The sequence below is a fragment of the Choristoneura fumiferana genome, chromosome 6, assembly GCF_025370935.1.
Source record: "Choristoneura fumiferana chromosome 6, NRCan_CFum_1, whole genome shotgun sequence".
Lineage (NCBI taxonomy): Eukaryota > Metazoa > Arthropoda > Insecta > Lepidoptera > Tortricidae > Choristoneura > Choristoneura fumiferana.
In genome coordinates, this window is record NC_133477.1 from 19,107,811 (window position 1) to 19,135,090 (window position 27,280).

The window sequence follows — 27,280 nt, forward strand, 5'->3', positions numbered from 1 at the left end:
CAGTTAAGGTAAACGTACGAGTGCTCGTCACTGTCCCAATGGTTGGCATCTTTAATCTTATGTCATTAGCAATAGAGGTGACGGCAGGGTGTCGTCTATTGCCTCTATTGGGCATTGGCGTGTCGAGCACTGGGACGTTTAACTTATCTGTTAGTAATAAGTGAAGTCAAGTTGCAATATTATTTATCATTAGGAACAACCCTCAAGTAGCCAATACGCTGGGTCTCCTTCATAATCCATAATATAATTTGTCCTAAACTCAAATGCCATAACTAGGGCTTGCAATCCGGATAACCGGATATCCATATTATCCGGATATCCGCCCATTTTCAAATCCGGATAGGAAGCTCTTCATTATCCGGATAATTTGGATAATTCAAATATCTGATATTAAGCGCGCGCTCGCGCATTATGAGAGGTTAATGTAGTGTATGCATACACACAGATACATTTATTTTTGTATTAGGAAGGTTTACATGCAATACTTATTTAGTTAGGTTCATTCTTAACATCTTGTTTGGTAGTGGCGATGATGAATTTTTGGTAAATGTGTATGTAAGTAATGTACGTGTTTATTTTATTAATATTATTATATTTTATGTATTTTTTCAATCTTCAATATATTTTTTACCTTACATTACACATACCTGCTTTGATCACCTTTTTCTTGATTCTATGTTAATAACATCGTCAGGTCGAATAAGAAGGTATAAGAAGAGATCGCTTTTTAGGGATTAGACCCCTGTTTTCTCGTCTCCTACCCTACCTTTTAAGTTCTGATTTCATTTTATAATGAATGTTTTTTGGTGTTCAATACAATACGCTTTGTATTGTATTGTGTTATTTATTCTTATAATAGAGCAAGAGCGCGCAAGAGCCAGACCTTCGTTATAGTATCGTTATAATCCTTCGTTATAGTCCGACTACAGGACCAGAGCACGAAGCCTATTCCTTTGCAGCGGGGAGTCAGACAAGGAGATGTGATCTCCGAAACTGTTCACCGCTGGATTGGAAGATGATTTTAAGGTTCTGGACTGGAAAGGACGAGGCATTAACAATAATGGGGAGTACTTCACTCACCTTCGATTCGCCGACGATAGTCATGGCTGAGACTATGGAGGACCTCAGTGCTATGCTCGCTGACCTCAGCAGAGATGTTTCCGACCGAGTTAGCTTAAAAATAAACATGGACAAGACGAAAGTCATGTCTAATGTTGTGCCAGCTCCCGTAATAGTCGGAGGTTCTGCGCTCGTAGTTGTTGACGACTATATATACCTGGGACAAACGATCCAGTTAGGTAGGTCTAACTTCGAGAAAGAGACCACTCGTCGAATCCGACTCGGCTGGGCAGCATTCGGGAAGCTTTGCAGTGTCTTTTCGGCCAAATTACCGCAGTGTTTTAAGTCAAAAGTCTTTGACCAGTGTGTGTTACCAGTGATGACATACGGATCTAAAACGTGGGCGCCAACGATGGGCCTCATTAGGAAGCTCAAAGTCACTCAAAGGGCTATGGAGAGGTCTATGCTCGGGGTTTCTCTACAGGATAGAGTCAGAAATGATGATATCCGCAGTAGAACTAAGGTTACCGAAATAGCCCGAAGAATTGCGAAACTGAAGTGGCAGTGAGCGTGCTCGCAGGACTGATGGCCAATGGGGTTAGAAGGTTCTCGAATGTCGTCCGCGAAGCGGGAGACGAGCCGTCGGTAGGCCTCCAATAAGATGGAGTGACGACCTGGTTAAGATCGCTGAATTGCGTTGGATGCGGAAAGCACAAGACTGGTCTGAGTGGAGAGCCTTGGGCGAGGCCTAAGTCCAGCGGTGGACGTCTTTCGGCTGACATGATGAATCGAATCTACTCTCGATTCTGAGTATTTCTGAGCAAAGTGCTTTCCGGTTTTCAGTTATATTAAAATTAACACCATGCATAAAAAAAAACTTTCAGCCTTTAAAATATAACGAAGGTCTGGCTGTCGTGGGCTCTTGGTCCGTAAGGCAAAATAACAACAAGCAGGAGACAGAGAAGTTATAAAGTGTTTTCAAGTTATTTCACTCATTAAAGTGACAAAATAATGATTTTTACGTGCGTATAAGACAATCAGTGATTTAGTTAATTAACACGATTCTTCTAATGAAACCAATTTAAAGTTGTTTTTAGCGTTTTTTTAATATTTGGAAAATTATTCAAATTATTCAAAATAACCGGATATCCGGATACTGAGATTTCAAATATCCGAAATATCCGGATAATAAAAAGTTACCGGATAGTGCAAGCCCTAGCCATAACACTTTTTCCATAAACACTTTTGACATATCATACTTTTGCCATAATGATCTGATGTCCGAATAATCATAAGCCATAATATCACATGTCCTAATACTCTAAATCCCTTATATGATTTGTACTAATATAGTACCTAAGCCATAAAACTTACGAGTAATAATAATAAGTCATAAGTCATAAGTCATTTATTTGCAGAAAATAGAGTACAATAAGATAGTGGATTGGAGTAATAATGACACAACTATTTAAATACACAGTAGCATGCAAATTATTTAAAAAAAAAAACAAAACAATTATATAATTCAATTACAAATAAATTAAAACCAAAAAAAAACAAAAAAAACAAATAAAAACCAAAAAATAAAAACCATAATATTAAGTACTTAAATATAATAGAATAGAAGAAATTTATTCACATTCACAAAGACACACAAACACAACAAAACTAGAAAACAACAACTAACAGCAAACACAATTAAAACAAAACTAAAAACAACAATTAACAGCAAAAACAAAAAAAAAGAAAGACAAAAATTAAAATATATGATTTTCCCCGCAAAAGTGAAACGGCCGCTGACTCAACATTATGCTGAGGCGTTAGACGCCTGCAGCGCTGATATTCTGTCAGAGCCGTCTGTGACTCACGGAATGTTAGAACTGAGATCCCAACAGTGACGAACCGGTACCAGAAGCGAACCGCAGCCTGAAAAGTAGGTTAGGTTAGAACTGCGACCCCTACAAAACGAACAGCACTCAGAAAAGTATTTTATTTAGAATATATCGTAAGGAAACCAATACACACCTGCGAAGAAATTCAGCGGTGTGCGTGAAGTTCCCAAACCAATTTAGTACAATAGTGATTATGTCAACCAATATTAGGACATGTGACTATTAGGACAAATGATGATTAGTACTTACTTACGAAATTAGTGCAAAAAAGCATTAGGATATTCAATATTAGGACATAAAATGTTATGGCATTTACATTATGGCAAACGTTTAGGGCAAAAATCATTATGACAAAAGTTGTTATGGATTTTGAAATTAGGACAAAAGATATTATGTGTTCCAATATAGTCCCCAATACGCTACCTAAAAGGGCTTATACTTTAAAGACCGGCAATAGACAGTGACTCTCCTTGTCGTTGGTACCTACTCATGAGCGGTGGTGATCATTTCTCATCATGCCCGCATGCTCATTTAGACTCATAATAAAAAAAAAATGTGTTCTCCTTATCAAAACCACAGGAACGCGTGGTGTCAAGCTGACTGAAATTAATATCAAATACCTACTCTGGTCTGCTATCCTTTGCATTAGTTTGGCCTTATCAAGTTATTACAAATATACACAAACAAAATCACCAAATTATATCAAATGCTAGCTGTTGACTGCGACTCCGTCCGCGTAGAAGTAAGAAAAATAGTTTAGCTACGTCCTAATTACTGGTTTACTGCCGCTTCGGCAAAATATTTTTCGCCAAATTTCTTACAAAAACTTATCGCAGTAGTTTCATTTCCCAAACGAATCTTTAGCATATTAACATTTCGCATTTTATTAATTTGGTCAAATTATCTTATCATTTGGCATAATTAATATTGTCAAGTTTTATTACGACTAACGTTTACTAATCAAACGTTATCTTTTGGCTAATATTATTTCCAAAAGAACGTTTGTTCAAAATTACACTTCGCACACGACCACAGAAACCAACTGCTAGCAGAAAAGTAGGTTAGATTGGGTTAGAACTGCGTCCCCCACAGAAACGAACTGCTACCAGAAAAGTAGCTGTTATTATGCCATGCAATATTTTGGGAAGAGTGCTTTATGCCAAACGATACATTTGACTAAATAATATGAAACATGACTAAGTAATTATTTTTGAAACAATAATTTGCCAAAAATAAATTTACTACCTGTAAAATTGCGATAAGTTGTTTTAGCAAATGATAATTTGAGTAAAATATTTTGGGAAAAGTTTTTTGCCCATACATTAGTAATCCTATTCTCAGACATACCGAATATACCTACACAAAAAAAACATAAAAATCGGTCAAGCCGTTATATTGTGACCCGAGAATTTTATATATTAGAAATTTATGAAATTTTATTTTTCAGAAATATGTATTACCTACTAGCTTTTGCCCGCGGCTTCGCCCGCATGGTATTCGGTTATCGCGCGCTGTTCCCTCGGGAACTATTCTTAAGTAAAATTTAGTGGCTATTGTCTTAGACATCTGAATTACAGTAAAAGAAACTACATTACTCAGAATAATTAACATTTCTTTATTGTTCTTTTAATTGATTACAATTTTCACAATTGATAATATTTTAGTAATGAACTTGATAAATATACATATACGTAATAATTAAGTTATGAACAATAATTATAGTAAGTTCTTTTTGTGAGATTTACATAATGAGTACATTAGACTTGTATTTGTATGTACAGTGTATTCATTTGTGCATAAATTAACTTATTCTACTCGTATCTTCCAAATTAATTAACTAGGCATAACATAAAATAACAAAAAGTTAATATTCCATTTAAAGTTACAATTAATAAATGAGAAAGTAACATTATATAAGGAAACTTCCTAGAAACATCACAGCCAGCTAACGTTTCGTATAACACAACATTGGCTACAAATTAACTATCTAGTAATACAGTTAATAACAATATCAACTGATTCGAGTATATTACCATAATTACCAAAGTCGAAACAGTCTTGGAATAACATTTTATAGTCAAGATTACATAACTAATCAAGTAACACAAATAATCGTTTAATTTCTGTAATTACCACTATAAAATTAAATTAATCTTTGGAATTAGGTTTTAATTAAAATTATATAAAAAGTGTACTACTATAGCTAGGAGTGAAAGGTTATATTACCATAAACTTATTTAAAAGACCACAAACATGAGACGTGAAATTCAAATAAGTAACAAACTTCAGTGAATGTCGCTGTTGTGACATAAAAAATCTATAAATCTAATCTAATCTAATCTATAAAGCAAGGAGGTGGACACGCGACTGACTAAGTGATAGATAAAACCACTAGAAACTTAAATTTGGTAGACATACATTGAGTATAATAAAAGTGTACCTACTAAGGATTTATTCCGATATTCCCGTAGGATAGAGGACTAGTCTTTTTGTTTCAGGAAGAAAAACGGGATAAAGCTAGTGTAAATATATATGAATTAAATAAAATAGACACAATATTCACCAAAGTTTATTCACTAGATTCCCATTTAATAAATAACTGTGTGTGATCTGTCACAGACAAGCAGGTTTAGGTTTGTTTTGAACCAGATGGGTTAAGTATGTTTGAATGATTATTTAGGTTATAAAACAGTCTCAAGTGGCAGTGTACTCATAAATAACTTATAAAGGTAAACGTTCCACTGGTCGGCATGCTAATGTATGCCCAATATATGACACCCTGCCGTCACCTCTATTGCTAATGTAATGACATAAAATTAAAGATGGCTGCTATTGGGGCAGTGACGAACACTCGTACGTTTACCTTAGTTATACCGGGTGTGGCCTGTAATACGAGCAAATAATTAAAACATAGATCGTACTCGTCAAACTGAACAACATTAGTTCAGCGACTTTTAAAAATAATGGAGTATTTAAATTTTCCTTTTTTCATACAAATTAAATAATGCTATCAATGTACGCCATCCTAGAACACAACTGACGTCGCCTGTCACGCTACAAACATCAAGCATTTTGCTTTACATTGCTTCTTCGAATAAACTTAAATGTGTAATAGAAATTAAAAAACTAATTATTTTTAAAAGTCGCTGATCTAATGTTGCTCATTTTGATGAGTATGATCTACATACATACATACATACATAAAATCACGTCTCTTTTCCAACGATTCTGGCATACAACTCTCGCTTCCTCTACATTCATCAATCTTTTCATGCATGCACGTCGATTTAGAGTACTCCTGACCCGACTGTTCTTCAGAACGAGTATGAGGAGTATGATCTATGTTTTAATTATTTGCTCATATTACAGGCCACTCCCGGTATAGCGTAAATGTGTACACCGTGTTTTTCTTAATTTCCATTAATTTCGACTGATGGTTCAGTTCATCGATGGACACTGCCTGGTAATCCATCTAATGTATTTTTATGTGTATCGAATATGTATAAATAAGTGTTTCTCTCTCTCTCTCTCTCTAATAAACCTTGGTAAAAAATCCTGTTTTTTTTTCAATTTTTGTGATATATTTTCAGTCAATATTGATTGTAATAGTGATAAATTATGAATCTACACTGTTTTAATGCGCATAATATTTTTTCTTAAATTCTTGATTATGTTTTTAAATAGTAAGTTAGGTTATTAGTGTTATGGAGAAATTTAATTCATTTGACCTGTTGAATATACTCTTAAAGTTAACGGAAATCAAAAATAACACGACGTAGAGAAACTATGCATTTTTCATGTTTACAAAAGAAGCGCGACCACTGTCACAATTTTAAAAAATTCAGTACATGTTGGTTTACATTTTCACAAGTTATTGCATAGCTATCATAATTACAAATTACCTTTAAGAATATTTTTCATTTTTTTTTTAGGTAAATTCAATATTTTTAAATCCTAGCAAATATACCACAATGTACTATAGGAAAAATACATGCCAGCGAACAATCCGGTTCGAAGGACCAAATATTGGTACACCAAATAATAGTAACCCATCCATTTTGCAAATGGCCAACATACAACATATTTAGATTTAATTTTAAATTTAAAACAATACAATAGTACGCCCAAATTAAACTATCAATTTCAACTAACGAAACAATCCCTATAACTTCTACTTAACTATCTAATGACAAACCACTTTCGAAAATACAATTGAACATAACAACAAGGTAAGCAAAGGAGTTAAATAGAGACATACAGCCGGGTTTTTTAACCGGTGAGTCCGGTACTCTCTGGGCCCTCCCTTCTCAGTCATCCTTGGATTATTCTTAACCTACGCCTCCATCACCTATAAAGCACCTCTATCATAAAATTTAAAGAACTAAAACAAGTAAACAAGAGCAAGGTTCTAGTGTTCTATTCGTAGTGTCCTTGGCCTTAACGGCCGCTTGTAGACGTCTCGGAAATCTTCTAATGTTTTTTTTTCGTATCCTAACCTTTCAGACCACCAGTGGCCTCTTGTGTCTCTCCTAGACAAAGTCCTGAGTCCGCTCGCTCCTGGTGGAATTAATAATTTTAGTGATGTTCTAGCGACTTTTGATTTTGAGTTTAGCGACTCGAGTTTCTAGGAGTTGGGAACACTGCGCACGCGACCCGTTCTCGCTCCGTGCAAACTGCATCATCTAGCGTAGCCCCTAAGGCGACTTAAGCATAAAAAACACAAGGTTTAGACTTCTTCGTTTGTCTCCATTGCCTCCCTCCGTAATTGGTATGTGCGAAAGGGTTGGATGAACGCTATGAGCACCCCGGCCACCACAATCCAACCGCCCGCCAGGTAGAAGGAGAGCTCCCAGGAGTCCGTCAGATCGAAGATCAACCCTGAAACCAGTTTCCAAAGAAAGTGTCATAACGCTACAAAGATAAAAGGTTTTATTCGGTTTAAACAAAATAACTACGACGACCAGATGGCCTAGTGGTTAGAGAACCTGACTACGAAGCTTGAGGTCCCGGGTTCGATTCCCGTGTCGGGGCAGATAGTTGTATGAAAAATACGAATGTTTGTTCTCGGGTCTTGGGTGTTTAATATGTATTTAAGTATGTGTCTGGGCCAATCAACTATTTTACCAACAAGATATTTCACGGTTTAATAGGTTGACCTTACGTAGGATGGCATGTATTCATGTACACCATCTATTAAATTACAGAAAAACTTACAAAAATCTGGAATTGTTTGAAAAATGTCCCATCTATCTATATAATTATATTTATCCGTTGCTTAGTACCCATAACACAAGCTTTGCTAAGCTTACTTTGGGACTAGGTCAATTGGTATGAATTGTCCTGTGATATTTATTTATTTAACTACAATATCACTCGTTTTCACGTAAGAACTCGACTCGTTTTTCGGTATGAGAGCTGCGATACCACAGAGCAACACATGTCTTTTTGCGTCGACGTTACGAAAAGATTCCAAAAAAACCCAAAATTTAGAAAAAACCGACCAAGGTTTCTCTACATCTCTAAATAAGCTAACTGAATGGCAGTTCTGTGCTACGCATTTGACCGTAAAGTCAAGTTGATTGTAACAGCAAAATGAGGCAATACCAAAGACAAAATTGAATTTCTCAATATTTTTAAACGTTCTTCCGTACAAAATTTTTGTTTTAATCTGATTTGGGGGGGCTTGGTACTTAACATGTTAACCATTCTTATTCTTACCTGACAAAGGTGGTCCAATCAAATGCCCTATACCCTGGGCCAGCAGCACCAGCCCATACGCCGCAGTAAAGTCATCCAACGACACGAGCTTCACCAGCAGACTTGGAGTGAAGGTAAATGATGCAGCGAACAGCAATCCAAAGGCAGCGGCGACGGCAGCCAGGACCCAGTAGCTGGAGGCCGCTGGTGGTATACTGGCAACTGTGACTCCACATAGGATGAGGCAGACGGCGTAAAGGTTGCCAATTGAGACGCTTTCGAAGTCTCCGATGTAACCGAGGCCCACCTGGAATATTAAATTAGTTCCAAAGTGAGTACCTAGGTTCTATCGTTTGCTCGAATTTCATATGCCATAATGTACCATCATAAATCATAATGTATCGAAGCCGTGGTGGCCGTGAGGTTTGACCTATGGCCTCGCAAGCAGAGGATCGTGGGTTCAAGCCCCGGCTCGCACCTCTGAGTTTTTCGGGATTCTGTGTGAAATTACATTTGAAATTTACCACGAGCTTTACGGTGAAGGAAAACATCGTGAGGAAATCTGCACAAACCTGCAAAGTAAGTCAATGGTGTGTGTGAAGTTCCCAATCCGCACTGGGACCGCGTGGGAACTACGGCCCAAGCCCTCTCATTCCGAGAGGAAGCCTGTGCCCAGCAGTGGGACGTATATAGACTGGGATGAATGTATCGTTTCCCATAATTTTCATTTGTCATTTCTTCAAAATTGATAATTAGACTAACCCAACCTATTATTGCATTCTAAAGGTGGCATTATAAAAATCCTGAAAACAGCATGGTTCTGTATATTTTATAGCAAACATCGGTATGGCAAGTGAAGTGATTCGGAGTAGGAAAGACACCAACTTCATTGAACCCAATGAAACCCTGCCCATGATATCCTAACCCTTAATAATTGTAACTTATCCTAATCCTTCTGAGGGAGGCCTATGTTGAGAAGGCTTCTATTTCAACAATGGACGTCCTTCGGCTGTTATAAAGATGATAAAGCAAAAACAAGCAAGTGCTATATTTTCAGAGCAAACTAAAAGAGAGACAATATTTGATTGTATTATAAAACTTATCGCAACACATTGAAACAAAAATGTACGTGTTAAGAGAATTATAAAATTGGGGTTATTGAACGAGAGTAACGCGGTTACTAAAAATGACCTTTAAAAAACGAGGTCACGACCAAGTTCATGGAAATAAAGATAAACACGTGATTTATTTTGAGTTTTAAAACTTACATAGACTTTTTTCCTGTTATTACTTGACTGATATGTATAGTTACTAATTACACTATAGGTACAACAGTTTATTATATTAGAAGTTAATTAAAATAAAACTATCCTAAACTAAACAAAAATACGTAAAAAAGAACTAAAACTAAAACTTATTATTTAAGTTAGACCCCTTGGGCAAATTTCCGAAGATGCTGCAGCGTTCCCTATTTGAATTGCTAAGCTAATTCTTTGTGTTTCTTCAAATATCTTTTACAGTGACTCTTTATTGAAACATCACGATAGTAATCGATAGAGAAAACAGGTACACAGAGAGAAAATTACAAGGTAAATAATAGGCGGTCTTATCGCTTCAGAGCGATCTCTTCCGGAAACCTTTTTCAACAGAAAGAAGTAAGGACTAGATTACAGCAGGTGGCGCAATTTAATTTATAATATAAAATATATAAATTTATCCGTACAAATAACACGCGTCTAAAACAAATATAAATTGTTGGATACACAGCAACATATAAATAAACTATGTTATAGCTGGTTATAACAATATGACATATAGTGCTCCCTAAGCATAGATTTAAATAAATTCCAATCCTTTGTCATGTCCGTGCAGCTGTTACGATTCCCTATTTGGGCTTGAAGTGTACCAAAAAATTAATAACGGTTTTTATCGCTCTATTACCAGTATTTTAGCTCTAGCATTTTCAAGACCTGTTCTTCATAGGATTTCCATTTTAAACAATACAACAAATGAACTTTTTTACTTCAGTCTACATTATAAGACTATTTCGTAAATCAAGAATAATTTATTTTTTATTTGCTTACGTTTAAACTAAAAGTTAAGACCTGCTCAAATAATATTTTTTCTTAAACCCAACATCCAATTATATCATCGTGGTAATTTTGATCTCAATTAAGAAGTTAAAATATATAATCTTTTTTTATCTAACACTGTAACACGCTGCGCCAATATTAGCTTTGTTATACCATCATTATCATATTATAATCCCTCGTATAAAATACGTGTCTTGTTATGACGTCTTTATAGAGCATTATTACTCATGTTGTAAAGACAGACAAGCGATAATTGCTTATTCCTTCTTATAAATAACAAAACAAGGAAAAATGCAATTAAAAAGACTTTTTTTAATGCATTTAGACATTTTAAAAACACCACTTAGGCGCCACGGCACCTGGGGGGCTACTCGATTTTCAAAAATCTCACTTCTCACACGAACTGCTCACACTCGTATTAAATATTACTGGATGGTACCAAATTACTTTACTTAAACAGGTGATTGTTGCTTAAACTGAACAACTCTCTCCAAGGAACATACTCGTAGGTCGAAAAACGTTTTTTTTCGCCTTTCCATAGTTAGTCGGTTAGCTAACCAATTCATTTTGTATGGGAGTATGAAATTTTTTTCACGTACCAGCGTTAGCGGGACGGCATACGAGATTCGAATTTTGCACTTCGTAGTATATAGGGTCAGTCGCCATACTTTAAAGCAGGGCCCAATGAGGGCTATCGCGTATGAATAGAGGCGCTAGTGTAGCGTGAGGTCTCCGAATTGTCAAATCTCATAGTTTTTGGGAGAGCTACGCGGGATTATTTATAATTAGAATAATTTTGTGAATAATTTGCAATATCTGAAATTAATTATGGCAAATATGCGTTCCGGGGCAATGAATGTCTGTGTTTTAAGACAGTTGTCTTTCGGAAACCTTTGTCCTCCCTTTTTTCCGAACAAAACGGGGACTATGCAACACTGTGGCATGCTCGATATTTTTATGGTACGGTTTTAAGGTGTGATTTTAATCTAAACTTTGTTGTCACGCCCGTAATAACTGACTTTGAAAGCCATACTTAAAAACCTCACGCAACAGTGCGCCATCTAGTGAGACAAAAAACGATAGCCCTCATTGCATAACAAATTACAAGTATTAGCGACTTTTTATTGAAATTCAGTAATACTATTTGCAGGTTGTGTTTTTTCACTGTGCTCCGTCTAAGGCGGCGTTTCAACCACTACCATGAGTTTACAGTGACCGTACTCGATAGCGACGGCGTAAATTATTTGTAAAGGCGCTGTACAATTCTCCATACAAATAATTTACGCCGTCGCTATCGAGTACGGTCACTGTAAACTCATGGTAGTGGTAGGTACAGGGCTACTAACGAAACTCAAAAGTCGAAGTTCGTGTCGTGCGATCCCTCTGACACTTACACTATTTAATACGAGAGCGAGAGCCCTGCTGAGCTAACTGAGGTGTGTTGCGAGGAATGTTTTTTTCATGAACCATAAATAGAAACGCTTCATTTACTTACTGCACCACCAGGTGCTGTGCGAGGATGTGTAAATAACATCCCTCGCAACAGAAAGAAAGAAAGAAAGGTTTATTTTGGCTCCATAGTACCACCTAAAACTAAGACTAAAACTAGCACTAAAACTATGTTAAGTACTTGGTGACACGGCAGGATACCAAAAAGGGTCTCCACTCAGCATGTGTTGCCGCACATTATGCGCAGTAACGCTGGTTTTCTCTGGAGCCCAAACACATACTCGCACATCTCTGGTAGAAACTCAGCCTAAAACATACGAATGCAGCATACGCCAATCAAATGTCTTTGCGAGGTTACATACTATTCAACAGCACCGAAACAACTTTGCTCGGTTTTCCACCTTCAATCTTCATTCAGCGAGACGCTAAGCCTCAAGGTAACTTCAACACAAATAGATGTCTCCAGTATCCAATGTTTCACATCTGTGCCAAATATTCAATGAGTATTTCTGACGCAAATTAAAACAGACAATTGATTTCGCACAAGAATTATGGTACGTCGAGTAAGTCGATGGAAAAGCATTAGGTATTCATTAGATCTAATGAATAATGCTTTTCCATAGTATTTTGACGGATAGGTAAGTTCTTATTTGTCTTGTTTTCTCAATAAGCTTCAGTAAATGATGATGGCTGCTTTCATACAAATAAAACCTGCCATTTTAGAGCGAAAAAGCCGTGGTGGCCTAGTGGTTTGACCTATCGCCTCTCAAACAGAGGGTCGTGGGTTCAAACCCCGGCTCGCACCTCTGAGTTTTTCCAAATTCATGTGCGGAATTACATTTGAAATTTACCACGAGCTTTGCGGTGAAGGAAAACATCGTGAGGAAACCTGCACAAACCTGCGAAGCAATTCAATGGTGCGTGTGAAGTTCCCAATCCGCACTGGGCCCGCGTGGGAACTATAGCCCAAGCCCTCTTGTTCTGAGAGGAGGCCTGTGCCCAGCAGTGGGACGTATATAGGCTGGGATGATGATGATTTTAGAGCGAAAGAGTATTTAAAAGATTTATTTGAAACACGCAAATCACACAATGCGACAACATTTTTACAAAACTTACTTAATCTAAGTAAGTAAGTATATTAATGCCTATTACAGTGTTGAATGTGTTCTCAAGAAAGAGTCCACTCAGCATTTGTCGCCGCAGATAGTGCAGCGACGCTGATTTTCTGTGAATCCATATGACAATCACAAAACATATGCATACACTAGCTTTTGCCCGCGGCTACGCCCGCGTGGTATTCGGTTATCGCGCCCTGTTCCCTCGGGAACTGTGCATTTTTCCGGGATAAAAAGTAGCCTATGGCACTCTCGGGCCCATAAACTATCTCTATGCCAAAAATCACGTCCATCCGTCGCTCCGTTACGGCGTGAAAGACGGACAAACATACAAACACACTTTCGCATTTATAATATTAAGTATATAATATATACTATGGATAACTTGGAAGTGAGAAGCGAAATACAACAGAAAGAGCAGTGTCCAAATAGCAGTATTGAGTTTTAGTTTTTATATAAATAAATCATCATCATCATCATCGGCCTATCTTGTCCACTGCTGGACATAGGCCTCTCCAATTGCACGCCACTGAGCAAGATCCCCGGCCACTCTCATCCAGTTACTGCCAGCTACCATGAGAAGATCATCGCTCCACCTAGTCTGAGGGCGTCCCACGCCACGCTTGCCGATTCGCGGTCTCCACTCAAGAACTCGTTTACCCCAGCGGTTATCGGTTCTTCGGCTGATATGGCCGATACACACTCTCATCTATGTATGGCCGGCCCACTGCCACTAAGGTTTGCTTATCAATAAATAAATACACGAAAATACGAATACGAATACGATTATGAATATGTATATATGAATACGTGGTCTCACGTTGATTATATTCGTAGGATATAAAAATAATTAAATAAAAGAATTAGGTCGTTTGCTCACCCGCAACCTAAACCAAATATTTTGAACGGTTAAACGAAACGATGTTGTTTAGTTAATTTATTTAAGATATGGATAAACATGCCTGTACGGCTACGCATGCCGATTTTAAATACCTACATAGCTATTTAATCATGCGTTAATCTGTAATAGAAATTGAACTTGAACTGAAAAATTACTAGAAATAAACTTGAAAGTCACAAAATTCTATTATAAGGGGAAACATCAAAACGCCAGTAAATTTCTGCGATGCGGGAACTAACAAAGATTGATTTACAAAGAACACAAGGAAATATGACCTTAATGCGGTGGAAAACAAAGTTCAACTTGAGCTGCCGATTACATTGAAATCAAGGCCAGGGGGTGGTTTGGCACAAAGCCAAGAAAACAGAAGGTACCTATTGTAATATTTCCCATCGAACTATTCCTATAATTATAAAGGCGTTACTCCCCCTAAGGCGGAGTGAAGCTCCGAATACGTACTCGGCCCGAATGGAAATAACCGAAGTTAAAAAAAGTTTAATATCTCATACTTATGTACTAAGATTTACTAAACCATAGGCAGTTGTCTCACCGCCGGCGAGGAAACGATTGGCTATCGACTATTTTCTCGCTCAAGAAACGAACAAAAGATATAAGATCCTGTGTGAGTAAAAGAGACATAATATATTAATAGTTGATCGCTGGCGGTTCACACTGCCGGCGAGAACTCGCTCTTAAATCTTTTGTCGCAGCGACAAGAGCTATAAAACTCGCTGAGCTAGTTTTATCGCTCAGCGCTGTTAGCTTGGCGGCCGCCCGGCTCGAGCGAGTGGAGCGAGTAATCGCCCGTCGTGCTCGAACACTCGCTTTTCACTGCTCGCCCACTCGTTTCTAGTTACTCGCTCTGCTCGCTTCTCGCTCATCGTCGGCGGTGGGACAAGTGCCTTAATCTAGCCAACAATAAGTTTTAAAACCCCCGATTTTGTCACTTTAAACGTCAATATCTCAAAAACGGCTAAACCGATTTTGATGAAACATGTCTAAGAAGCATCGCTAGAAGACCTGATTTCAAATAAAAAAAACCGCATTTAAATCGGTCCACCCGTTTAAGAGCTACAATGCCACACAAAGACACACACACAGACACACATAGCGGTCAAACTTATAACACCCCTATTATTGGTCGGGTATTGGGGTTTTTAATATGTATGTATGTTTTCTTATTGTATTGTTGAAAAAATGACTTTCTGCCAAGTTTTTTGCGGCGCATTCTTCTTGGCAATGATGGTCTTTCCGAAAGCGCTGGTAGTTTAAAAAATGACGTGTAAAAGTGCCCATTTTTGAATTTGAATTTGAATTTGAATTCTGGTACCTATAACACAAGCTTTGCTTACTTTGGGACTAAGTCAATTCGTGTATGTCAAGTGCCCCGTGATATTTATTTATCTTTATTTATTATATTAGTCGTGGTAAAGCCAGCGTTGGCAGAAATGGGTTAACTTTTTTTTAATTCACAGGTCTGTAATACTTTAAAGATCATCAACTCTTTTCGCGTTCAAGTTCTATCAAATTTAAACTGATGGCATGCGTCGTAAAAAAGCATACTTATTTCATTGAGGATTCAAATTTTCTACTTAAATTTTCAATTTCCTTCGAGCACCCGGAGCACTTAGACGATGCGGGGCCCCTAGGCAATTGCCTACTTTGCTTAATGGTTAACCCGGCCCTGCGTGGTGGCGGGATCTCTTTTTAACCGTGGCATGTCCTAATAAAGGCATCAAGAAGGTAAGTAAGTACATATTCCACGAACTCGTCAAATAGTGGAGCCATAGTAAAAGAACCATTTGGCGACTAACGAGCGAAACGAGGTTGAAGATATAAAAATACCGTCATACACATAACATCACTGGTATGTTTTATAACTATATATATAGCATGGTGCTTGTTATAAGCTAAAACTACCTCGACTCATACATTCAGTATTTGTTTATCGTTACTCCTGTAAACATAGGATTGTAATTGGATTTGCAAACACTGCAACGTAAACGATAACTATATCGTTATTAATAATAATGCTTCGGGTTATGTAATAATAATATATTTCAAGCCCGAGAATCAACCCTTGAGGTACCTACACCGTGGTCAAGAAAGATTGTTCAGTACAAATTTAAACATACTAAATTTTATACTGTGTTATACTTTTGGGAATCTTATGAATGACAGCATTCGTAAATTTCACACAAATAAAAAAGAAAATTAAATAGTAATACAATAAAAAACGAGAAACGACCACGAAAGTTTTTGACCGAGAAAGCGTGAAGCCGGTGCGTCTCTTTTGACATTAACTGAGTGCCTGGTACCATGAAAGTCATTGGACAAAGTGATGCGGTGCTCGTCATACAATTTGCGATAATTTAGCGATATTCTCTATACATATTTACATTGCGAACTTTATATACGCGCAAAGAAACTCTGTTGCAGATAAAAATGGGATTGAACATCGCACAGGAGAAAATTAAGTTTATAATGAAACTGTAATGTAGCGATAAGGCCACCTATTGCTTACCTTAAAAAATCTCTATATACCTGTGTTATCTGTACTGCTTACTATTTGTTGGTGTTCAAGAAAGAGTTATTTTATTGTAACTCACCATTCCAATAGTATTAGTGATCCCAATTAAGCTCAACATTACGGCGCCGTCGTCTTCAGTATAACCCTTGTGGACCATGTGTTCAGCGAGGTAGAAGTATGGCACGATGAACCAAATGAAAAGGATGATGGTCCCGGCACAGAGAAAGTTGAACGTCATCTTCTTGAATAGGTTGACGTTGAACATATCGGAGATACAAACGAGGCAGTCTTCGTAGCATTTCTAGAAAAGAAGCAATGTTGAAGTCATTTTGCAGTAGCTGATAATGTCGAGAATTGTAAGATAGAAGATGATTTTGTATTTACTTGATTTATTAGTTGTTAGAAGATAGGCTAGCAAATATTTACATAGACATATTATTATAATAAGTATTTAAATAAATGATAGTTACCTCTTCATCATCATTAATAGTAACCATAGAGTTCTTAAAAATATCAGGGCACGACGAAGCTTTCAGTCGGTATCTATTAATGTTCAATATCGCATTTCTATGCCCAATAGAATTCAAGGGCATCTTCAGATCCTTCAAGTAATGGTGGTTTACAGACAGCTGCTTCTTTAGCCAGTCCCTTTTGTCCCCTTTGCTGTCTTGCTTTATTAACGCTCCACGATCTTCTTTTGTTTCTGAGATGGATTTCTTCAGGACTCTGCCAGCATTTGGATTCTTCAATTGATAGTCCACCGACTTCCGGACTTCCTTCTTGAAATAGAAGTTGGCCGAGTAAGACCTTCGAATGGGTTGTGCTGGGAAGGTGACGCAAGGTGGATCGTTGTCTTCTGCTTGCGGCTGTTTGTCTGTATGTGTTTCAGCCGGTTTTGTGTAGAACTGAGGGTGGTTGCTCGCTTGGGTTATATCTTTGAAGACACTCAGTGTTATCTGTAAATTGTATAGTATTGTTACATTTAATAGCATCTAACAACTTACATCAATTTGAACATACATGTTCTTATCAGAGTAACTTAGTAAGATTAGAAAATATTTTGACCTAATTCAGACGTTGTGTTACAGATGGAATTGTGAATGATTAGAAGTAAAATCAATCCAATTTTTTTCTGAACTTAAAGTTTAAGCAGCTCATAAGGAGGTTATTGAAAAAAATTATAATATTCTTAATAGTACTTACTCTATCTGTACATTCCAAGTATGAAGGAAAAGCATACAACGACTCTGATCTTGTCAGTTTCTGGCATGGCCAACCCACTTTCAATTTGCGGTTCAACCAGTTCTCAGCCTTCTGGTACCTATTGACTACATCTGGTACTTCACCCTTCTTCAACGGCATTATAAAAGCTCTGCCGTTTATTTCTTTACTAGCAGGCAATGGCATCACATCCGAAACGCAGAGTGAAGTGGACTTTTTATACGGTCTTCTAGTAGCCGGTTTCGGTTCCGAGTTCACTTTTTCAATTTCCTTCTCAGGCTTTGGATCCTTTTCCTTTTTCTGCTCCAAAGTCCACCACTCAGGATCCCGCATTACGCAGCCGCATACGCACAAATTTAACAGAGTACCGGAAAGCAGTAATATTGTTCCTCTCCAACCGAATTCTTCAATAAAATACTGAGTCATCGGAGCATACACGAACGTACCGACACCAGTACCGCAAGCACCCAAACCAACTGCTAAATTTCTCTTCTTCTCAAACCAATAAGCGATGGAAACAACGGCGGTCACGTAGACCAAGCCAAGCCCCAAACCAGCTATGACCCCAAAGGTTACCATCATCATTTCGATTGTAGTAGAGACCGATGCTAAAACGAAACCAAGCGTAGATATTATTCCACCTAAAATAGTCATGCTTCGACAACCGTATCTGTCTACTAAAGCGCTCATCACTGGCCCTGAGAGTAAAGGAACAGCGATAAAAAGGCTGCCGATCCAAGCGGTCGTTGACTTGCTAGCTTGAAACTCCTCAAGAAACTCTATGTAGAGCAAACCGAAGGAGAAACTGATGCCGTCTGCTATCATAGATATTACAAACGATGATGCAACCACCACCCATCCCCATCCACCATCCGGAATCGCTACTTTCCTACTCAATCCATTTTCTGCGTCTTTTTTCAAACCCTTGACTTTATCTTGTGGATTCTCTGTTATATTGCACAGTTTCTTACCATTTTTCAAACCGATGGTGTCATTGTACGCGTTCTTCTGATCTTTACTGATGTCTTTATTACCTTTAAAATCATCTTTGTTACTTATGTCGGGGCTGGAAAAAGTAGAGTCCCCACTTGTGGTGTCACTAGCATCCCCCCTTTCTATTCCCGAAGTGGAATCTGACAAGAGTGATTCACGGACGTTTGCGTCGCTCCGACTCCTGGTCCGAGGGGTTCTACTTTTACCTATCGTCGGTTCTTCAGTCTTCATTGTTAAGAAATAATACCATGGACTTTAATACTGGCTGGTTAGTTATTTTTAGCTTAGGGTCTTAATCTCGGGTCGCGGGCGGAGTAGCGGCTTGTTTGGCGCGCTACACTGTTCAGTTTAAGGGTGTTGGGCTTGTTTTGGCTGACCATGAAGGATGAGGGATGTATAGGGTCACCCATGCACGAGTGCCGTGGTGGAGTGGCACAACTGATGCGCCACGACGAGCGGTATCGAGAACGCGGCGAAGCGACTTTGGATCTGGAAAAGATGTTCTCTCGTTTAAACTGCTATTGTTTTTAAAAACAATCTTGCTAATGTCTAGTAAAAGGCATTTTTAAGACACGTCGGCCCTTGTTTGGTTAAAGTATTCTATGCACCCGCCGTGCCGGATTATTAACCACTGCGGTCAATCAATATTCATAATTGAATGATTAATATACCTATATAATTGGCCAAAAAGTCATTGAGTGACGCCCATGGTGCAACGTTAAAAATGTCGCAATCATTAAGAAAGTGACGTCATCATTTAATTTTTAAAATTTTGTGACATCTGTTTTATTTAAAAAGTTGAAAACTTAGTTCTTAGTGGTCGTTATGAGGAAGTAAAACGTATAATTATTTAGACGTGTTTACAGATATATTTACTTTTAACATTATTATTCATTAGGTCCATGGCCCTAGCGATAACCTACATTTGTTGCATCCAAACAATAATTACCTACGTATGTTAACGTATACCTAAGATAGAGTGCAGCAGGGCTACTAGGAAATTCGAAAATCGTAGTTCGCATCGTACCATTCCGCCGACGCTTATATTTTAATACGAGAGTGAAAGGGACGGTACGATACGAACTTCGACTTTCAAATTTCGTAGTAGCCCTGCAGTTCAGTAACCAACCTATTGTATTATCTACGTACTTTCTTACTATATCTCTTACTCGCTGCGTCAGTTGAAAGAGGACGTAAGAATACTTTGACTTTGATAGTTAAGGACATAGGTAGATAATTAGTACAAAGGCGTTAAATATAGTTAATAGCTATGTAAACGGGTCACATTCCTTAGGTATTTTAATCGACTTTAAAAGAGGATGTTTTCGATTTTTCTATTATACGTATACCCGTCGATACATTCGCCATCTTTTAATAGAGGTATACCTATTGATGATTTTCTATTCTATAGAGTAGGTCTCAAAAGTGGTCCCGCATAAATTTTACCAAAATTAATTGAGAAGTTATAATTTTATTCAAATCTTTATTTTATTCAAGTCAAATTATGTTTCTATTTTAAGAAAAAAAAATCCCGGTCTATACCCGGTCCGGCTCAGTAGGCCTACTATAGCAACACGGTTTTATTTCCTCTTCCTTTAAAACTTCGAATTGCGATCACTTTTTTTATCCTATGAAGGAATTCCCATAAAAAATGTGAAAGGAACCTTACTGTTTCAGCATTTGTTGAATGAAATGTCATCTTAACGCAGTGGGTTAGGTTAGGTTTAAAAAGTTATACCTAATCTAATAACAATTACTTATTAAAATAAATTGTTTCCGAAATACTAATTGATGAATGAAATTTATGAACAATGCAATATTGATCATGATCATTTGGACAAACGACAGAGAATCGAATTTAAGGTACCTAATAATGTCTTAGTTTTCATTAGTAACTGTTCAGCTATTTAATAAAATTTATGAAAAGTACCTAGCGTAAAAGTCGCGTCTTAGTATCGTCCCTACGTTAACTTGTTTCTTAAAAAATACATTACATTCATTCATCAATTTCTACGCTTACTACAAAACAGGACGAAATACAACCGAATAAGTTAAACCTATTTATTACCAGCACGAATTAATTAAAACTAAAAGCCCCATGTTATCGCTATCGCTTACAAGCAATTAACATATTTCTTTAGCAATAAGGTCAAGGTTTGCCTTAAATCTTCAATTAACAGATAAAACACCACCACAGTTTAAAAAAAACTCTACTTTTTCAACGTTAAAACATTTAGAACAAATTTTGAATAATGAACGAATATTCAAGAAACAAAAGACACGTAAGTTTACTTACCGGTCTTCGAAGAAAATTTCAAAAAAGGAACACACGACCGCACAGTTCGAAGGATTTGGAAATACAGCCAGCCAGCAAAAATCGATATGGGGTGGTGAAAAGGCCAGTTTGCGTTGAGCTCCCCTGCATTTCTCCTCTATGAAAGTTGGGACGTCAAAGCGGAATCGTGAAGGATGCTAGGGCTCTAGGTAAATCGGTAGAGGGTGACTGACGTAGAGGCGACGTCACGGAGATTCCATGTTTGTTGTTGAAGAAAATTGTTGGTTCCTTAACTTATAGTAATAACACAATCTATATCTATTCTCATTATCAATATAAAGAAGAATACAATGCATATTTGTTCATAGGGGATGTTCTCCAAAACTCCAGAACCGATTACAAAGGTTCTATCACTAATAGAAAGCTAACTACCTGATTAAAATAGACGACTTTTTATTCTTGGAAAATCCAAAATTAGGTACCACAGAACGCAGCACTAAGCTTAGTTCTTTTAATAAGACTACTTACAATTTAAAAGGAGTGTACTAAAATGTCATTAGTGTCATTACGTGCGTCTTGCCTGTTTGTTCCGGAGCCAAAATGGCAAAAACGGAACCCTTATAGTTTCGCCATGTCTGTCTGTCTGTCTGTCTGTCCGTCCGCGGCTTTGCTCAGGGACTATCAATGCTAGAAAGCTGTAAGTTTGTCGGATATATAAGTAAACTATGCCGACAAAATGGTTCAATTAAAAATTCAAAAAAAAATTTTAGAGTACCTCCCATAGACGTAAAGTGGGGGTGATTTTTTTTTCTCATCCAACCCTACAGTGTGGGGTATCGTTGGATAGGTCTTTTAAAACCATTAGGGGTTTGCTCAGACGAATTTTCGATTCTGTGATTTTTTTGCGAAATATTCAACTTTAAAGTGCAAATTTTCATTAAAATCGAGCGTCGTCCCCCCTCTAAAATCTAAACCGGTGGGTGGAAAAAATTGAAAAAAAAAAAAATTACTACCATTTTGATTTTTTTTTAATTTTTCCTGTATATTTCGATCCACAAAGTACCTAGCAGCCAGGACCATTTTAGACGGGATATCGTTTTTTGTCTCACTAGATGGCGCACTGTTGCGTGAGGTTTTTAAGTATGGCTTTCAAAGTCTGTTATTACGGGCGTGAAAACAAAGTTTAGATTAAAATCATATTTAATACACCTTAAAACCGTACCATAAAAATATCGAGCATGCCACAGTGTTGCATAGTCCCCGTTTTGTTCGGAAAAAAGGGAGGACAAAGGTTTCCGAAAGACAAAACTGTCTCAAAACACAGACATTCATTGCTCCGGAACGCATATTTGCCATAATTAATTTCAGATATTGCAAAATATTCACAAAATTATTCTAATTATAAATAAACCCGCGTAGCTCACCCAAAAACTATGAGATTTGACAATTCGGAGACCTGACGCTACACTAGCGCCTCTAGTGGCGAATTCATACGCGATAGCCCTCATTGCAGCCGTTGTTAGTACAAAACGTAGCAGTTGGCAAAGGTTTTTGTCAGGTGAAATATCGCTAGATGGCGTTAATATCGTGAGGTCCGTTTGACGTTACGCCTTGCTTGCGATTGGCTCATTTTCATTAACCCCCGACGCAAAAAGAGGGGTGTTATATAAGTTTGACCGCTATGTGTGTCTCTCTGTCTGTCTTTCTGTGTGTCTGTCTGTGGCACCGTAGGTCTTAAACGGGCGGACCGATTTTAATGCGGTTTTTTTATTTGAAAGCAGGGTTTCTAGCGCTGGTTCTTAGACATGTTTCATCAAAATCGGTTCAACCGTTTTTGAGATATTGAACTTCGAAGTGACAAAGTCGGGGGTTTTTTTAGTTAACCAATCACAATTTTGACTAACCTACTTTTGATGTAAATCTCAAATTTCCCATATTTACTGCTTTGCTGTGACTTATTTTTCAAAAGTGTTTTTCAATAAAAAAACAAGTCAAAATCGCTTGCCTTCTTTCTAATGCCAAGAAAACGAAGTATAGTTACGCCAGGACTATTCTACCTACAAGCCCTAATAAGACTAGGTTAAGTATGTTGTTTTGCCTTGGAGTTCCGTCCAACACGCTGCGGAAGTACCTATACATTTAAGTTGTTGATGCCGGTAGCAAATTGTTTGTAGAGCCGAAAGCCCATATGACAGTGCCGGCAGTTGTTGACTGAAATAATACAGTGTCCCAAGACGATGCCCATGGAGGGAAATAATCTTAAATATTGTAGACGGACGATTTTACGGAAAGGAGACTTCATTTTAATTTTAGAAAAAAACTGCATTCAAAGATTTTTTATTAATCGCATGTCTGAACTGGGATTCGAACTCGCCGAGTGGTAAAAAAAACTCGCGTAATTTAACTAATAGGGTTTTGTAACTAATAGGGGAACGGTACTCGTATTTATTTACTTTTTTAAAATGATCATCATCATCATCATCATCATCAGCCCGAAGACGTCCACTGCTGGACAAAGGCCTCCCCCTTAGAACGCCACAATGAACAAAAAAAAATGATAAAATCATGTAATTATTTAAGCTATAAGGTCTCACTCCTTGCCAAAGTTGATATTTGTTGTGACGTTGTTATATTAAGGTAGGCGTCCACTTATCCGCATCGTACGCTTCGGACGTATCGGATTTGTTGCTTTGTATAGAAATGTGCGATGCGTACGATGCGGACAGGTGGACGCACTTATATGAGTTTCTATACAAAGAATACTACGATCCGTTGCGTGCGATGCGTCCGATGCGTACGATACCGACAAGTGGACGTTTACCTTTATTCGACATTAACTGAGCTTGAAACAGAGGACGTGCAGCTTTAAGGTAAGCGTCCACTTGTCGGTATCGTACGCTTCGGACGTATCGGATTTGTTGCATTGTATAATGTATAGAAATGTGCGATGCGTACAATGCGGACAGGTGGACGCACTTATATGAGTTTCTATACAAAGAATACTACGATCCGTTGCGTGCGATGCGTCCGATGCGTACGATACCGACAAGTGGACGCTTACCTTAAAGCTGCACGTCCTCTGCATCGGATGTGCCCTTAGTCACTTGTACTATTACTTATTCTGTGCCTTAGTGTAAGTTTTCGGTTACAAAATACGTCTCGATCGCGTTCGCGTTAAATTCTCAATTTGTATGGAAACACGAACATCCCACGTTCCGCTAGAGGCGCTGTTCGTGTTTGCATACAAATTGAGATTTTAACGCAAACGCGATCGAGACGTATTTTGTAACCGAAAACTTACACTAAGGGCACTGAGCCTACGCAACGCACGGAGCGGCCAGTACCCTTAGTGTTAGTTTTCGGTTACAAAATACGTCTCGATCGCGTTCGCGTAAAATCTCAAGTTATATGGAAACACGAACATCCCACGTTCCGATAGAGGCGCTGTTCGTGTTTGCATACAAATTGAGATTTTAACGCAAACGCGATCGAGACGTATTTTGTAACCGAAAACTTACACTGAGGGCACGGATTTTTGCTTTGTATAGATTTCTATGGCGCAGAAATGCCGATGCAGTGCACGCATTACCATAGAAATCTATACAAAGCAACAAATCCGTCCGCTCCGTACGACTCGATTCCGATGCAGTGGACGCGCCGCTTAATATAGCATCACATTCAAAATTTCGGGTGCCCCTTATTACGCATAACATTAATTGTCCTAATATGATTTCGCATAACAGGTTCGCTTAACACTTATTTAGCATAATAATGAATCCGCATAATTAAAATATGCATAACATTATTAACTATAAGTAACTTAAACTGTTATAAAATGAATGCACATAATTTTATCAAGCGCGTAAATTAGCTTGTTCAGGACAAAACCGACTCGATTAGGTTAGGTTCAGAAGGCTGATTTTCCACCGGCGAGGCGAGACGAGACGAGGCGAGAATTGAAATAGCCCTCTCCATAGCCCTCCGAGTGATCTCTTTCTCAAAGTTGGACCTACCTAACTGGACCGTTTGTCCCAGGTATACATAGTCGTCAACAACTTCGAGCGCAGAGTCTCCGACTATTACGGGAGTTGGTACAACATGGACATTAGACATGACTTTAGTCTTGTCCATGTTCATTTTCAGGCCAACTCGGTCGGAAACTCTACTGAGGTCAGCGAGCATAGCACCGAGGTCCTCCATGGTCTCAGCCATGACTACAATGTCATCGGCGAATCGAAGGTGAGTGAAGTACTCGCCATTAATGTTGATGCCTCGTCCTTTCCAGTCCAGAACCTTAAAAGCATCCTCCAATTATTTTTTTATAATAGCCAAATAATAGATATTTTCACATACTTAGTAGATAATTCACTTCTCAGATCTAATTGAATTGAGTAAATAAAACAATAATCATTTTACTTTCAGCAAAAATTTTTCACTTGATGTAACACCTTATTATATTTTTTGACAAATAAAATTTACAATTTCATTAAAATAATCATTTTATTTTTGTACTGTTTTATACTTACCTATGCAAAGTAATGTTATGCTAATTAAATTAATGCCAACTTACCGTTATGCCCGCCAATCCACATTATGCGTATTCATTATGCGAATTAATAACTACGCGAAATAACGTTATGCCAATTAATTAATGCGAATTAATAATGGGCCCCAAAATTTCCCCATGTACATTAGTACTAAATACTGCAGTAAATGGGGAGGCCTATGTCCAACAGTGGACGTCCTACGGCTGAGCTGAGATGATGATGATGATGATGAATAAATAGTGTAAAGACCTACGATCGTTACTGATATATACGTTATTATATGCTGCTAATGTGAGGCCGTTCCGTATTACTTATTGCCCTATGACTTTTTAATATCATTGACAGTGGCCTTGAAAGCTTTTTTTTTCATGTCTGCCATTTGTCAAATCCCTTGAGGGCGATTAGTTCCAATATTAATGTTAGGTCCAAGTTAGGTCGTTTACTGAACTGAAGTAAGGATTGGGGCATGATTTTATGATTACACTAGACTTGTACCGCGGATTCGCTTGTCAAAGTAAATACAGGGGCTACTACAAAATTCGAAAATCAAAGTTCGTACCGTGCCTCTCAGTCTCGAATTAAATCATAATAAGTATTAGTGTCAGCGGCAGGGCAAGGTACAAAGTTCGAATTTTGCATTTCGTAATAATATAGGGCCAGTACTCACACAGGGCTACTACGAAATTCAAAAATCGAAGTAAATAATATAAGCGTCGGCGGGACGGTACGATACGAACTTCGATTTCTCACTCTCTCTCTCACTCTCACTTTTCTGTTATGCTAGGTTTACACGGGCTTAGTACTTGTCATTAGTGTAAGTGATTAGGACTTGTCAGCAGAGTGAAAAGTGACAAGTAGCTACACATTGGTGTTAGAGGATTAGAGGATGGTGTTAGTAGTTACAAGGCATCGCCTTGGATTACCGCCGCTGACTCGTTTTAAGAAATGTTTTAGGCACTTTTCACTTGACATGAATGTTCACACCAGCCAACAAGTTTAGTAGATTTTTAGATGGGGGTAGGCACTTGTTGCTTAGTAAACAGGATCGGCTTCTATTCACTCGCACTTGCAGTTGGACTTATACTAAGCAATTATGCAATATTTATGTTCACACACATCTGACAAGTGTAAGTGACAAGAACTAAGCATTAGCTACTAAGCTCGTGTAAACCAAGCTTTACTTTAGGTAAGTAATTAGGTAGTAGCTGTTGCTCGCGAATTCATCTGCGAAATATTTGTTTTTCGCACGTCCGCTGAGACTGGGTAGATACAATTTTTGCTGTCAATAAATGTTGTGAGTTTAAGTTTGAATTTTTCGGGAAAAAAACTGTCCTTTGCCCTTGTCAGGGTCTCAAACTATCTGTTTACCAAATTTCACCTTAAACTAGCTATAAGTGTGAATTGTGAATGGAACAAATGGTCCGATTGACTGAACATGGTATCTATGTCTAAATAGAAACCGTGGTGGCCTAGTAGTTTGACCTATGGCCTCTCAAGCAGAGGATCGT

General features: G+C 37.9%; 1 protein-coding gene across 1 annotated transcript; it reads right to left on the minus strand.

Annotated features, from left to right (window-relative positions):
- Window positions 1–4,546: 4,546 nt before the first annotated feature.
- Window positions 4,547–21,346, minus strand: LOC141429267 (monocarboxylate transporter 9-like). Its single transcript, XM_074089548.1, has 6 exons — window positions 21,247–21,346; window positions 17,940–19,439; window positions 17,207–17,692; window positions 16,816–17,037; window positions 8,670–8,955; window positions 4,547–7,829 (listed from the first exon to the last, which is right to left on the minus strand). Exons 2-6 carry the CDS (start codon window positions 19,179–19,181, stop codon window positions 7,678–7,680), a joined length of 2,388 nt encoding a protein of 795 aa, XP_073945649.1. The 5' UTR covers window positions 19,182–19,439; window positions 21,247–21,346; the 3' UTR covers window positions 4,547–7,677.
- Window positions 21,347–27,280: the final 5,934 nt, after the last annotated feature.

Bases quoted from the DNA above. Each gene is read 5' to 3' on its own strand.
- LOC141429267 (XM_074089548.1), bottom strand. From the start codon at position 19,181: ATGAAGACTGAAGAACCGACGATAGGTAAAAGTAGAACCCCTCGGACC. The intron at 17,693-17,939 runs GTAAGTACTATT...TACAATTTACAG, and splicing joins ACTTGGAATGTACAGATAGA to ATAACACTGAGTGTCTTCAA. The intron at 8,956-16,815 runs GTGAGTTACAAT...TTAATATTCCAG, and splicing joins TCACTAATACTATTGGAATG to GTGGGCCTCGGTTACATCGG.